Below are 16,303 nucleotides of genomic sequence, written 5' to 3' on the forward strand. Positions count from 1 at the left end.
TGACGGACACCGCTTTGTGTACGGAAACTTTTGGAGAGCTCTCCGTACACTCTCACACGTCCGGAAGTCTGAGAATACAAAGAACGTATTATGTTTACAAACTTCCGGGGCATTCCTTGGTGGGCAAGCGTCTGAACAAGAACAGACCGGTCAAACGAGTCGAATGCGCCTCGGAAATCCAGGAATACTAGAATTGTGGGTCGCTTATACGTATGGCGTTGTTCTAGCACCTGACGCAGTGTGAATATTTGGTCAACACAACACCTACCAAGCCGGAATCCCGCTTGCTGCTCTCGAGTCAGTATCTCACGAGCCACCGTTAGGCGATGAAGCACAATTGACGCAAACAGTCTCGTTACAACCGGGGTCAGGCTGATCCCCCTGTGGTTACCACACTCACTACGCGCCCCTTTTTTGAAAATGGGCACTATCACCAATTCTCCCCAGTTGTCTGGGATAGACTCCTTTTCCCAAATGCAAGCAAACAGATCGGACAAGCGCTGACTGAGGACTTCACCCCCGTCTTTGAACCGGGCGGGTGGAAGGTCATCCGGACCGGGAGCTCGGTGTCGCTTGAGGGAACATATGCAAATGAATGATATGTTTACATTTGATAAGGAGCGACTTTCGCTTGAGGGAACATATGCAAATGAATGATATGTTTACATTTGATAATTAAGGAGCGACTTCGAGCCATGTCTGTAAGCATGGTTCGTTCCCAGTAGCTGGCTGGTCAGGGAGTGCAAAGGTACTACATGTTATTCATACTGTATGTTATATACTATGCACCATGAGGATTCCATGTAGTTGTGATTATTAAATTGAACATCTGTTTAATACGAATGCATTTTAAACTCAGTGAAAAGTGGTCTGTTTGGCACTCGATATTCTCTAAGTTACTATTACAACTGGAAAAACTGTCGGTGATTTCGGATGACGTTCAATTAGATTCGGAAACTTGCTGATGATATTATGAAAGAGACATATCAACAACCTCTCATCTAAGTTAACTTCCATAAAACTATGTTCGAACAATGTGTCGGAGAAAAGCACATTTATTTGTCCTTGGCCACCGTTCAGTAGAGTGTCAAATAACTTACCTTCCGGAAAACATGTTATTTTCCGTTATTCCACAAAGAGCTACCAACACGGCAAGACAGTGGAGAAACAAACCGAATCCCGTATGGAATGGTAGGTAAATTTTCCGAGAATACATCGGTGTTTTGGGAAAGAGAAATAAGATGAATCCAAACAGCCACTGTGGGGTAAAAGCAAGAAAGTTGTCAGCCAGTTTTACGAAGAGCCTACCAAGCAAAGTTTCTTGGCTTGTGATTAAAAAATGTGAACAAACCTCTTCGTAAGGATTTAGTGCAAAAACTTAAGTTTGTCATAAATCACGACTGGATTTTGAAGAAAAGGGATAAAACGAGATCCAATTTCTTTATTTTCAATCAAGACATGGACTAAATTATGAAACTTTTGTCATAAAATATCCACATATAGTTGGTTTGTCGAAGACGAAATCCTATAAACCATATGAGAGTTGCGTATTTCCCTTAGAAATTTCAGATCATACGTCACTTCTGCCCCCCTGAGGACATCTATTCAAAAAACCAATTTTTTCTCGGTTCACCCGAGTAAATTTCAATGTCATAACCACATACATACGGGCGATCATCTCCAAACAGATAAAACGTTAGATTCGTATGCGCTATTGATCTCTATGTTGGATGTTCAACCATTTTGTTGCAATCAAAAATCTTGATGATTGATAGGTGCTTCATCATGGGTGAATTAAAAAACAGACTTTCTTCATACCCAGATATACAGTGAAGCTCAGAATTTTGAGGGTGTAACTAAGGTAAATCTGAAAGCTCCCTTTTAAGTGGTCCACGCCGGCAAACCCAAACGGGACCAGTTAAATGGATCTAACGTGCGATCGATGGTTTTTCAGTTAGTGAATAAAGTCAAAAAAGAAATGGCAACGCTGTGGTCGGATAGTATTGCCGGTAGCTGTCCAGAGAAACTGGCAACCTGGATTGTCCTCTAGACCGCTTCATCATTTGCCGCTAGTATTCATTGGGGTAAAATGCACATAAATCACAGTCCAATCTGTCCCCCCATTATATTTTTACGTAACTCTGCTGCACAGTCTCCCATGTGCTTTGATCTTGCAAAATGCAAATTGCTCCCACAAGAATGGGTGGGAATAAACCCAAACCTCATGCTTGCCGACGAGCCAGTCAACGTGGCAGAGAAATTTGTTTACCTGGGCAGTTATGTTCCCTCAAACTGACTAAATATGGGATTACTTCTCGAATCGGGGATGCCGGGGTAACTTTTGCCCACCTCCGACACCTATGGAGTCGACGTGACGTCACTTTGCCTGTCAAAGGCAGGTTTTACACTCGAGCAGCTCAATCCATACTGCATTGCACTGCAGTGTATATTTTACGGTTAATTTATTAGACCTCTGTAAAGTGGTTTTCGCGTTTTCCCCAAACTGAATACCGCTCAGCTGTCCGAAGTTGACTGAAGTATTTTAACTGTCTATAGAGGATGGTTTGCCTCTTTCACGATGAGTACTTTCTCTGAAGTAAAATCGATTTCAATTCTAATCTACTCTGGAGCAGTTAGGTCATCAATACCCACGGAAGTGAATATATCTAGACATATCTGTTCTGCTATTCAGTCTTTATTCACTTTGATATTCGTAGTTTTGACGAAATGGTCATCAGCCAACTTCACGTATGTGACTCGTCAAAGCACACTGAGTACTTTGTTCACTGACTTTCCTACACTGGCATATTTTCAGCCTGTCTTTTTTGCTTCTAATCGTGATACTGCCTTTCGTTATTGTGAGAGTGAGCTTCTGGACCTAATCGACTTGCCGTTCATGACCTCCCTAGGAGATTTTTGCACTGAGCTCCAAACACTGCCTCGTACTTATTCTGTCTGGCATCCTTTCACGCAACAATGAAAGAAGCGTACAGAAGCACTATATGTGCATCTAAGAGTGCCACAAAAACGTACATTAAATTTACGGCTCCGTATCATTCCTTCTTCGGTCGGATGAATACCAGATAGAAGTAATTCTGACGGCGCAACATTTTTTCATTAGTACATTTAGTGTGAACGAACAGAACTCAACAAAACCTGTAAAGCTGCTGCAGTCTTGCGCAACTCCATCCACTTTCAATTGCTTTCGCTGAACAAACGCAAACAAAACATGGACGTTCTCAGACAATTTCTCCCATTCTGAATGCGGCTGAATGGTATACTATGCCAAACTCCTGTGGAACGCTGTTGGACCCTCCAATCAACTGCAATTTCCGAGTGAGACTTATGACACTCCTAAAGGTTATTCCAATGACTGTTCATCCAGATCGATAGAGTTTGCCCAGGGGTTTTTACCATGTCCACCATGAACATAACTGTACGGTGTAAGTAACAAAAATTATACAATATTGTAGAATGTGGGTAGCCGACTGCTTTATCTGATTTTTGGCTTACTAGTTGACTTTGCTAAATGGAGTGAAAACTTTTCACTGTCAGTCGATGTGATATCCTCAAAATGGCAAATAAGCTACCTCGATTGCCGATAGACCGCCTGCAATCTTATTATCAATGCCGGCGAATAAACAGGTAAACAGGGAAGCTAGGTTTAGAGTTAAGAGTCCCGTTCTTTGGACCTTGTGCACATGGTCGGTAATTTGAATTCCTTAATCGGAATTTTCGTCACAGTCTGAGGAAGCAGAAGCACGCAAAATGATGAGCCTAAAATATCTTAGGATGCTTTAGCATACCTAGGAGTGCCTCCGGTAAGGATGAAAGGGATTAGTTGTCAGCAATTTTTAAGATTCTTGCCTTAATGGAACTAGTCGTAGCAGAAAGAACGACCTGAGAAAATACTGACCCCCAATGAAAGAATATATACATATACATATGTATATTTCAAAATAATGATCCTTGAGATCCAAGATAATGCGCACATTTTCTCGAATCCTGTAAAAGTTCCATAAAAGTTGAACGGCTGCTTCGAATACCCAACCCTACTCATAAAGGGCCAAGCTTAGTTCAGTCTTAACCGCATTATAATTTCGGCTTGAACTTAGCTCAACTGAATACCTCTTGAGCTTGCCGAATTCTTTGTCATAAACTCGACAGTACCACAAATGCTTTTAATATGCGTCTAGGTTAGCCAGGTAACTTTTGTCAGCCGCATCCATAACGTCTAAGCTGCCTTTTGACCAGCAAATCGTCCTCATTTTACAAAGTGAGGATATAATGTCTACAATTTACACTTTTTCGTTATATGGGGTAATTTTTTTCAGTATACCTTTACATTTTGGTACACATTGCTAATCTGTGTCCGTCCTTCATGTTGTTCAAACTCCGTACGTTGCCTAATGTTCATAGTTATGAGTTATCTTAATCTACATTTATCTGTGACTAGTATCTACAAGGGGTCTTTTGAGCGTCACTTCGAAGGTAATTTCATCGAAGCGTCTCTTTAAAGCCCGAAAATCCGTATTGCTTCTTGCCGGACGATCGAGGTTGGGTGACAAAAAATTTGTCTACAATTGTGCTTGCATCTGAGAGCATGCCTACATACTTGGAAATCTCAGCAAGCATTTTTATACAAAAGGAAATGCTGATGGTTTTGGTAGTGTAGTTGGTCGTTGTACTGTTAGCTGAGCTTGACAACTTTGACGCAAGCCTTCTGTCATCAAAGCATTGCGATCAATGCTCGGTGAAGTGAACAAAAAAACCAACACCCGTAATCGCCACACAAATGAAGTTACAGAAAACTGCCCCCATTGTGAGCATACCGCCACTAGCAAAACTTTAAGATGAGGGGTCGACAACACGGAAGGGAAAGCAAAAGTTAAAACTACATATCAAAATAATCACTTCGCCGGAAAGATTAACTTTGAAAGCTTTGGGCTGAAACATTATAACTATAAAAACGGCAAGACAATACGTCCACAATGACAGACTACCATGCACTGAACAGGCCTTGAATACATATCGGCTGCCAAAATCTCCGAAAGTGCTTCATACTCGTGGAGTAATAAGCCACGACGTATGGCTAACCTACGGTACACGTTAGCGCCAACTCAGTTGCACTGTAAATCCATGCTTACTGAGGCCGAGTTGTTCGGCAGTCAATGTCGTTCTCACTATGGGCGACTTACCACTTCACAGTTGGCGGGAAGATAAAAGAAGCTTGGCCCACCAGATGCACTCGTGAAGGCGATACGCATCAACTCCTTCAGAAGCGATCATTTGTGAAATTCAATGGAGCATAACCAGTTTGATGAGTTGTCGCCCTTTCTGACTGGCTGGTGACCTAAGTTCGCATCTGCGGTTCCCGATCTCTAAACTTGTGTGCTAACCTTGTGCTCTCACACCATATAATTTTAAGTTCACCACCGAAAATTCGGGTAGTGTAAGATTAGTGGTCTAACTGAACATTATGTTATCAGTTAACTTCAGTCGATATGTCAGTCAAATAACTCCTTCGTTATTACCCATCAAAAGCAACAAGTTAACTACTTACTACTTATCACACCCTAGGGTCCAGTTGGCGAAGGCATAACGAACGAATAGGTATCCATATGAAGCCCGATACGCAGCATGTATGAAAAGCCCTGAACATGTTTGCCAACACTTAAACGCCAGAATAGTTTTATAGACGAATTATTCTCTTTCGCAGACCTTGAAATTCATGAAAGCCAAGTCCATGAATTCGGGCTTTACAGCTTTTCCAGCTTTAATTAGACTAAGTGTTCATGCAGTCTACCCTATTGACGCTGTGACCTAGTAAAGGTAACAATCCCAATATGGAGTGATCTCGAAAAAGTTTGCTTTTTCGAAAGCGATGACTACCCAATCAGTTTCAAGTATTTTTCACCATGGAGTTATCTCCCCCAGCTGATGATTAACTGGTAGTTGCCGTTTCCATGCGCATCCCAACTGCTCTGTAAATAATCTTCAAGTTTCCTAGGATGAACTAACCCGAAGTAACATGATCGAACTCCAGTTATAGGGCGGTAAGATGTTTTGCCAACCATCACCATCATCATCGGCAGCATTACATCACTGTTTTGCTTATCCTTATATAACGCTCTCAGTGGTCTGAAATGAGGAGTACCTTAATTTGTCTGAAATTACAAAGAGTAACCAAAATAAAATTCACCACTTCCACTTAGTGCAATAGACCGAATAATGAGCGCTTTAAATATTAATAGGTCTTCGCATTCAAACGTCCTCGAAGTTGGAGCTGGGTTTGAATACGTATTTTCCATCACCCAAATCCCACAGGCTTTTGACCGATGACCCCAAAAAATACATGGTATAACTAATCGGATGGTGATATAAACTTAATGGTTTTACAATTCATGGATTCTAAGGAGAAGGTTGTTTTGAGGGCTTCATACGGAGAGGCCAGCTGAGTCAGTTTCGGTATTTTATAAAGTCACCATCATCATCGACAGTATGACATCATTGTTCAACACCGATGCTTCGCTGCTCTACAACCACGATTTATTTGAAAGCTATGTTAAGAAGAAAAAAATAAAGATGGATGGGGAAAGGACTTAGAGCTGGCTTAACACAATCATTCCGAGGTGTGTACATGCCCAGACACTCATTCAGGCAATCTGGATAGAAACTGACAACAGGCTCACCATCGGTTGGCAGCCACCTTTTGCAGCCTTTCCAACCAGGATCAGTGAGGATCACGCGGTCCCCATCCTGGAAGGCGAGTAGCACCGACAGCACCCAAGCGTTTCGTGATCTCCTTCATACTCCTCTGCCAAATCAAGGCCACCTCTTTGCTTCCGGCACATTGAATTTGGCATGAAAAACTGCATTCTTTTCGACAAATGATGGTTAGGCATATGCAACACATGTCCCAACCAAAGCAGCTTCTGGTTCTTGACAAATTCTTCAATGTAAGCATAGGTAACTTCCCAATGAGCCGGAAATTCTGAATTCTGGCTGAGTCAATGGGGTCAATGAGAATGATGGATTCAAGCATTTCGCTTTCACCACCACTGCCAAGACAAATAACACTTTAAAATGTTTTAGATAGAGTTCACATGTTTTAGTCACGTGATTGTGGAGTGGACAGATCAGCAGACGAAACAAAAGCGTGCCTTCTTGCGTCAGCAACTTAAGGGTCACTTCAGCTTGCACATCAGTGCCAACACTGATGTTGCTGTCATTGATGATGATGATGATGAACGCACGCAGAACGCCGTGATAGATTTGTTCTGGCAGACCAAGTAAACTCAAAACATGTGAACTTCAGCGACAAAGGAAAACTGCGAATATTGAAGCAGGATTGGACGGATTGCAGTGAGAAGTCTGTAATAAACAAAACCATGATTCCCCTCTCACTAGCACACTCCCGATCTCTGGGTTGCTGGCTAAACCATTTTCACTGCTCACTGAAGGCCGATTGTAGACGTCAAATGTATGACTTACTTGCAATGCGAAACCCAAGAACAAGATAATGCCCAGCCAGCTGTGAATACTGTAGAGAGTCTTTGGTGGCTTATCCTTGCGCACCTCATAAACGGCCCTCACACCTATAGCCGCGCAGACCAGGGCCATTAGAAGAAGGAAAGCGTGAAGAATCTTGAGAGGCCGTTTGGGTCCGGAACGAAACAAACGATACACAAGTAGGGCTGGAAGAAAAGGTGGAGTAAATTTGTACGATTAATTACATTGACATAAAGGTAGAAGGATGACACTAACCAAAAACGTATTCAGCAATAAAAATCAACAAGTATGAATGGAAATACGGTGAAGAAGCCTGACACACAAACAAACAAATCATGCTCCGAATAGCATTGCGAGCATCGAACTAAAACCTACACCCTATTGTGACATTTCAATGGGCTTCCAGCCAGTTAATGTAACCACTGTCAGTTTTTCAAAAAGGTAAGAATGAAATATGTTGCATTGTTCAGCAGAGAAACCTCCAAATGCAGTGAAGATCTTAATGTCCAGAAAATTCTAGTTGAAAGCAGCTTGCGGTTAAAAGGCTGCGTTTCTACCCGCGTTCATGTTGAGGCTGTTATCCTCCACCTTAAACTGTGCTTCGAATAATTTCGTGTATATCCACCTTTTTTACTGACAATATTTCCAGAGAAAAGGTAAGAATTCAAGCAGAAGTTCCTGCAGTTCCGTGCATCAGTTGCATAAGGAATCACGAGTACTCATGTGCAAACTTCGTGAACAAAAAGGCAATAGCACCAATGCTTTACTAGCTGAGCTTACGAAAACGCCATCCCATCTCCCACTCAGTACGAATTAACATACTATTCGTCACATACTGCACCCATAACCTTCTGCTGCGATGTGATGAGATTTGTTGCACTCCCTCTTATTTTGAATTATCTGCAAACCCATTATTTTTGGACAGAGGAAAGAAGCAACTAATAGTTCCTTTCGTTAAAAGGCATCGCCCTGCAATAAATAAAACAAAATTAGTTGTTTTTATGGTTGACGCTAATGGGGGAGAAAAAATACACAGGAAATATCTGAAATTATATATTATATCATATAGTATATATATTATATATCATATTTTTCTTGAAATATGGACATAATAAGCCCTGTTAATATACCGCAGTCGACCTTTTGATAAACACTACATGGCTCCATTTATATTCGCTCACAAAACAGTAGGGTATACTTTCAGATGAGACACTGATATTCAACTCATGATATGGTGTTGCGAATAAGAAAATGTGCAAATTTATTTGGCGTTCATGCCTACCAAAAACTGGTGAGAAAAGTTAGCTAGGAAGCTTTTGGTGAGTGAATGCCTGCTGATACATCTAACCAATCGCTGTCTAACATCAGTCGAAGTTTAACCACTCTTCCGAAGAAATGTGGTTACCACATAAGCACACTCTGTCTAAAGTTGCAATTGTTGATTCAGTTATTAGTATACCTTTGGGGGAATGCAGTATTATGGTGTCCACTGTAGTTTCCTCCAAATAAATAGTTGCGTAAATAGGACGACCGAAATGCAAGCTTATAATATTTAGTATTTAATAGTTGGAGTAGTGAAAAATAATGTTTTATCCACAGCTGACTAAAAGCCGTGTAGGACTGCGGCGTGGCCCCACAGTTCCATGGTATCCTTCAATGAGGAGAGAAACAAGGGGATTTATTAAGCACTCAACTATCAGCACTGTGGCAATATTAAGGTGAAACGGGATGAAGCGACTCTGACTCAACAGCTACGCAGTTCATATCACATATTACTTGAGTATGAGCAACCATTGACAAATCTACTGTGGTTTTCAACTTTTCGGGATGGGTGAATTCACGGCGAGGCTGAAGTTTGCATTCGAAATTTACCCGTTTTGTTAAAAACCGAAAGAATGAAGCCACCTGTAATACTTCTGAAAGACATTCTATACAGGTTTTCCAAAGAGACGGTTCCCAGCTCAGTTACATGCATTTTTGACTGCCTGAATATATCTAATCTCTGGTGGCTTTGCTTCGAACATTAAAATTGCTCTTAAGTAATCGCCTTTGTCTGAAACCTAGATAGGCTTTGGACATTCCGTACATCTGACAGTGACGCTTAAGTGGCAGGATGTCTCCAAGTGCATATAATTCCTTCAAAAAGCGCAGCGTTACGCAAGAGTTCTGAAGGAATGAGACCGAATTCTGTTGTGCCGTAGTCATATAATCGGAATCCAAAGCATTCTTCGCCAGATAAGAACGCACTGAACCAGACGAAGCTAAAACTGTCATTATACACAAAATCGATACTTAAGGTGCATAAAGTTAATCGAATCACATGAGTCGAACATTAGGCTCTAATAACGTCCAGACATAGCCATCAAGAAACTAGGTGCTTCCCCTTCAGGCACACCTTCTTGTAACATAAACAAAGAATGTCTCCGGAAATGAAAGAGATGAAGTGACCAAGCACTCAACCGGATAAAATGATATGTTCCCCATTCTGCTGAAAAACTGTCAGTGAGATATTCTCTAAATGATCCTAACAGACTGGAAGGATGTTGGACAAAAGATGTCCAAAGCAGCAGCCATCACTCAGAGCAAAACTGTCCCTGAATTACAACCAAAAGAAGTTCATTCGTACAAATTTGTCAGAAATTTACCTCAGTGATGGATCAGAAGGCAACCAACAGCAAAAAAGAATCAATATCGTCGGCAAACTTCTTAAATTGTGTATACCTGATAGATTTCAGTAGGAGGCTGCTGTGTTCCACAGAATGCTTTTTTGATGCAGGGGGCGTTGCAGCAATACGGTGCTTTGGGGGTGGTTCCCTTTCGAAACTTCCCACGTATTGCGCGCACTTTTTTCTCCTAAGCCATTGCTGATGATGAACGCTGATTCCAAGGAATGTTGGTCCGATGAGCTTTTCTGGGCATTTTCCAAACTATCTTGATATGTGCTGTTCTGTACCTGTTAGCCTTTTCACATCATGAAATTTTGACTAATTCCCATGACTAAGCATTGGAAGTTGCAAGAGAATCGCAAAATAAGTGAATTTATTAAATGAGCACTTAGACCCCCGAATTGAAACAAACACTTGACTAGTGTGACCACCGCTCACCTGATCATTAGAAATCTTCGAGGCAATCCGCAAACATACACAAACACATACCGATGACTAAGGCAGTGAGTCCGTTGAACGATCTACTTAGCCTCCCAAAAGGTTCTTTAGCTGCTTGTTTATTTAGATCCACAGCTAAAATGAAGTAATTATGCTTTCGAAGGTATATTTTTCTCCTCCCCTTTATTCAACACCCAGAATGTTTCATCCAACGCACCTTTGATACCAGATGGAAGTTGTCCGGACGGACCAAAATGACATACCAGATCCGTCCAGTGGAGATCCCTGATCCAAAGTAGATTGCATCAGACTGAGACATTGTAGGCAAAATGGTCAATGGACAGGCAACTTCTGTCGACAAAGTGTAAATTACGATGGTACTTCACCTACTGTGGAAGCGAAATCAGAATTCTAGGCGACGAAGAATATTGACTTTAGTTCAGAGTATCGTCAAGTATTACCTACAGTTCCCGCGCATCAGTTTATCATAAAGATTTCCAAGTATAACGGCTGGTTCACCAAAAATAATCGTGGTATTGATTGTACTAGAAGTATGTTTACTCTGATTCAAACAGCAGAAACTATTTTCTCACGGGTTTCAGGCTTATTTTATTTAGGACGTTTGCTAGCTTTGTGAAGAAGTGCCACACTTTTGAAGTTAGCTATTCTTGGTAGGTGCATCCTGACGGGAAAAAATTTTCATCTGGTTCACCCTTCCAATTTCTAAACGCCATGCCACAAGAAGGAAGCAGGAGGGCTGAGATAATGTCGGGTTATCCAAACCTAGACAGGAACGGTCAATATGCGTACGTTGACTTCGAACCACGGACTTTCTGACCACGAAATTCGCTCTGTAACTACTTATCCATCTCGAGTATATGCTGAGAGTCCGTGCCAGTTGTTGAAGTTCACGTGCGGTTTACTACAGCATGCTGAGCAAGCGGGGCTTTTGGATTCTTACTGCATTCTGAGTTATCCAGAACTCGGGACACGCACATTTGGAAACTCAAAAGGATGTCGTAGCATATAGAAGACCTAGCCCTGTGGCACATTAAAGAACAAAGGCCATGAGTGCCCTTGCAGTGTTTGTGAAAGGGCACTGGTCTGAAGAGAGATTGGTAAATGTGTGATCATTAAAGCCAGTCTGAATTACGATGTTGCTAACGATAATAGTTGCCAATTGAAGATCAAGACTGCGCAACCTATTATTTGGGCATCACCGTTAGCCAAAGTGATGATAAATAAATCTTTATATGGAAAAATCAAATGTTGGATATGTGAACACTAGTTAAGGTATGTCAACATAAGAGGTGAATGATAAATAACTCCAAACTGTATGAGAGGTGCTCTGAAAAGTAAATCAAACAGGTTCACCAATCAATGAGATTCTAACCCTCTGGCTGGTCGCACTATCAGTTAGCTTATTTTGTCTACAAAGTGACACCACAAAGTATTTCTGTGTTCACACTTCTGTCGGTTTCCTTGTTCAACCGATATAGGCGACCCATTTAAATCACAGACGAATGGTGCACAAGGGTTTCCAACCTAATAAATGACGCGTGTCAGCGATCAAAATCAGAGGATGCACACGAGTCTGATCAAATGTGATTACATGGTAGACCCGTCAACCATGCTGATCATCTCACGCACACAGATGTGTACTGCATTCGATAAGACAAGATTTGCGCTGGTGCTGGACAGACCATAACTAAATTTTGCGGTGCGTGTCTACCGTCGGCTTACGTGCCACGACCATCAAACATTACTTTCTTCAGTTCTTTGATAACGGAATCTACAAATGCTCTGCGAAAACTGCAGGCTCAAGCAGACGGACGCACGGACGTACTGTTTTACTTGGCGTTTGAGGAAAACGTTAATGATGCAATGCTCTGTTTTGACTAAAGGCACGGCGATTTTCGCCGACTGCTCGATCAACAGTTGTAAGAATGACTCTCAAATTCAGAGGAACCATACGTGTGGGAGGGTAACATATTCCGGCTACATCAGATTGCATGGCGTAAATAGTTGCATAAGGAGGATCTCCAAGAAAGGTGTAGGTTGATGTGCACAGGTGTTTATCGTGCACCGAATTGTGAGAGAACAACTAGGTATCCTTCTGCTGACACCTTGTGTTTGGCTGTAGGCTCCTCATGCGCTTCTGTACAAAGTTTTAACAGGATATCTAAACTTCCAACCGTTGGCCGTTTCGATAACGATATCGCCGTATACGCCAAAACCACTGACGAGTTAGTTATAGAACTTGCAAGACCAACGGCACTGATTAATTCTAGGTATTATAACCGTTGTTCTGAAGGGCAATATGCGGAATATACCGAAGAGAGCATAGCAAGCTGTGATGTAGAGACCTGCTGTCTTATCTGCTCTGAACGTCACTGTACTAAACTTACGAGTGCTTCGCGAAAAGGAATCTGTGTAATCGCTTATTCCTTTGTAATCGCAAAGAAGGGTTGTATTTCCACAGATTCACAAAATTGGGGTAACTTATGGCTTTCATTCTATACCACTCGAAGTGGTTATGTCCTTCTGGTTCTAAAGCATAATCCAAAGCTTAACCTCATTACTATTTACCTTACTTGCAGAATTCTGTGTTGAAGACTGTGAAGGATCAGTGTCAAAATCGACGAACACAGTAAATCTCATCGGGCATTCAAACAGGACCTCCATAATAACCGAAAATTGGACCAAGCGAGGTGACAAATAGCACCGATATCGACTGCACTGACTTCATCATCAGCCTGTTAGCATAGGATGCAACAGGTCCGTTTTGAGTCAGGCAAATTTTTTAACATTTTTGTGGTGAAAAATGACAACCCGTGTTACGATATTATCTCTTCAGCGCATGAAAAAAATCAGAAGGTGCAAACTAGCTCACACTACTTTCATTGATTTTCTTTGTCAGTTACGAAGCGTCTAGTCTACATGACTTATGACTAACTCCTAACCAACCATAAAGTCTGTTCTAATACCTAAGCCCCACTGATCTACCCAAGTAATGTTTTTTTGCTTCCAAACTTTCGCCGTGTTGCTTTTGAATAACAGTTAGAAATTAGTTATTCTGGACTCGTTTTTTATCGTACATTCTGTTTTTACTAGTATAACGTCTGGTTGGTCCTGTCTACTTGCTGAAATCTTACTGCATTTGGGTCCGTTTTTTGATTTGCGAATCCCGATTAATTAATTTCAAGTTCAAAGCCTACTAATGTTACATGGAAAAGCCCGTATAAAAACCAAAGAGCTTATGATCCGTACTAGTTGAAAAAAGTTCCGAGCTGAAATCAGCAATCTAATAACTCCTTGGGCTCCTCCGAACTGGATAAAACACTTGCTGAAATACACGACTCCTGCAGAAAAGCGTTGGTAGAATTACAGTATCAGGACAAAAAACAAATCTACTTCCAGGACGAGCAAAGACGTTTGATGTGATGAAATTAGCTCGAGTTTTGTTATTTTTTCAAAGAGAAATATGCACGAAACATGTTTTTGAGCGGCATAGTAATGCAGCTGCCACTTTATGTTTAGGTATGCCTGAAAAAAGATATTACGGTCACCGCATTCAGCAAAGTATGCAGCTCAAGAAACCACTGTTTACAGAATTGCGGTCAAGCTTCTCTACAGTAACTTTTCTACAAAGCGGTTTGTGATGTTGGCCTGTCACTGGATGTGTTCTGCAGAAATTGGGTAGAAGGATTTGGCTTCAGATCCACATTTCTCCAAACCTTTTGAGTTTCCACTGCATCAGATCCCCTTTTTATAATATGCACTGAAGAAATACACTGGTTTCTACGGCCGCCTGGAGCCGCTAAAACAAATGCCCCAATGCAATAACGATCAATAAACGGAGTTCCAGTTCCTGGATCAGGTAGACGCGCTTATGGCGTTAAACATGGCCATAAAATACAAAATACTGATGGGGCAGTCCGTTGTATAGAAAAGAAGATCCATACGGAACAACTAATTTCAATGAAAATGTCGTCCTATAAATGAAGTCAATTAATACCGAAAAGCTGAAGACCACCGTACAGGAACTATCAGCAGTGTGCATCTCACAAAGCTTAGAGTCGCAAAGCCCCCACAACCTTCCGGCTGGTGGCTAGCAACTGACTCGCAGTTGGACACGATATAATGCTGATCGTCCTTCAATCACGGAATTCACATCACCTGGTCATATGTGAACCGGTGCAGTACTGATCATTCGCTCTTCGGCGAATGGTCAGATGTTCAATCTACCATCCGGGAGGTCGTCAGTTCGAAGCCACTGGGAGCTTCATGAGAATCCCAAAGCTAATTGTTCCCATTAATCGATCAGGTAGCTGTTGATCTGTTTGCCGAGCTTGACAATTGATTTGCAAACGTTTCGTCACCATTCGAGATGACGTCTTCAGTGCGCTGTTGGGTAGGTAGTCCCTCTCTTTGTGCTTGCGCTAATCGCGATCAGTTTTTAAAGTTAACGTATGTCGACCTCCTATCCGGCGAGGTACAAAATACATAAACTGGAAAGGAAATTGAAATCTTGAAGAAATGTCTATGCTAACCTTCGTATACTCTTTAAAACTCCCCTGTCCAGCAGAAGATTAGCTAACAGACGTATCCTAATTAAAAGAATTACTGAGCCAAGCCACCTCCGCGCTATAACTTTACTAAAACACATTTTAAGTATTTAGTTTACCAAGATAAGTAAGGTACTTTGGCACTTTTTCACTTGGGGCTTTGTCACTTAAGGCAAGAAATCGATAAATTAGAATGTATTCGGGGCAGTGGATTTGACGGCGTTAGTACCAGTAATGAGGGAGAGTAACATATGGATGTGTACATGTAATGCACCACTCGTAAGACTTTTAAAAACTATTCGACAACAACCTAATGGGTAGTGCATTATGCCTATACATATGTCGCGATATCGCGGATATCGCACAAACATGCGGCGGCCTAGTGTAGCATATTCAGTTGCTTAAAAACTTCATAAACGAGAGATTCAGCCGGGTTCCAGATGAGTCCAATCAGTATGCGAATGAGTGTATTTTGCTAACATATGAATAGTTCAATTAGACCGTCAGAAAAAAAATGTCTCGGGGTTCTAAAGTTCCAATTACCTGTTTCACGTATACCTTCAAATTAGTAGCACAGTGAAAACAGTAAGCGTGGCGTTGTCCGTGCAGGTCACAGAGGTCATGGAGATAACAGAGTTCAAAAGGTCGTGAATCTGTCCATGGTAAATGAATTAACAGAGAAAATCTGCACTCACAGTGCTGGCTGATTTACCTGGTTGAGTAAGACTTTAGCCAATTTCAAAGCCGTCAGGTTATTAGTACACCCCGTTTTGAGATCACTCACACGACCCGTTATCTCCAGGTGCCCCGCGATTACGGTTTGGTGATTGCGGCTGAACCAGTCACCTTTTTAAGGCAATGTGAGCATCACTGCAGCTGAATAACTATGTTCACAACGCCCAAGAGCAGTTTCTCTAACCCAAGTGAGTAAACCCAGTTTAACAGGAGCGTCATCGCTAAGTGGAATTTGCGGAGCAATTTTCAACAATGTGGTTGGCCCTGTAAGACACTTGAGGATGTAAATCATCCCCTAATGTTCATAGAGCCGGATAACTCCGGAATTATGATAAAAATTGCCGAGCTCTCCCTACATGTCCGTTTGGCATTCCGGTTTTTTCT

At 41.7% G+C, this 16,303-nt stretch overlaps 1 protein-coding gene across 1 annotated transcript in view; it reads right to left on the reverse strand.

Moving 5' to 3' along the window:
* Positions 1-16,303, reverse strand: part of T265_12725 (hypothetical protein) — a gene marked incomplete at both ends in the record, with an annotated part of 30,612 nt that overhangs the window by 3,048 nt on the left and 11,261 nt on the right. Inside the window, 2 exons of the mRNA XM_009165165.1 lie at positions 1,101-1,258; positions 7,495-7,697. Coding sequence (XP_009163429.1) covers positions 1,101-1,258; positions 7,495-7,697 — 361 coding nt within the window. The remainder of the gene's footprint in view (positions 1-1,100; positions 1,259-7,494; positions 7,698-16,303) is intronic.

This window comes from Opisthorchis viverrini, assembly GCF_000715545.1.
Source record: "Opisthorchis viverrini unplaced genomic scaffold opera_v5_12, whole genome shotgun sequence".
NCBI classification, from domain to species: Eukaryota; Metazoa; Platyhelminthes; class Trematoda; order Opisthorchiida; family Opisthorchiidae; genus Opisthorchis; species Opisthorchis viverrini.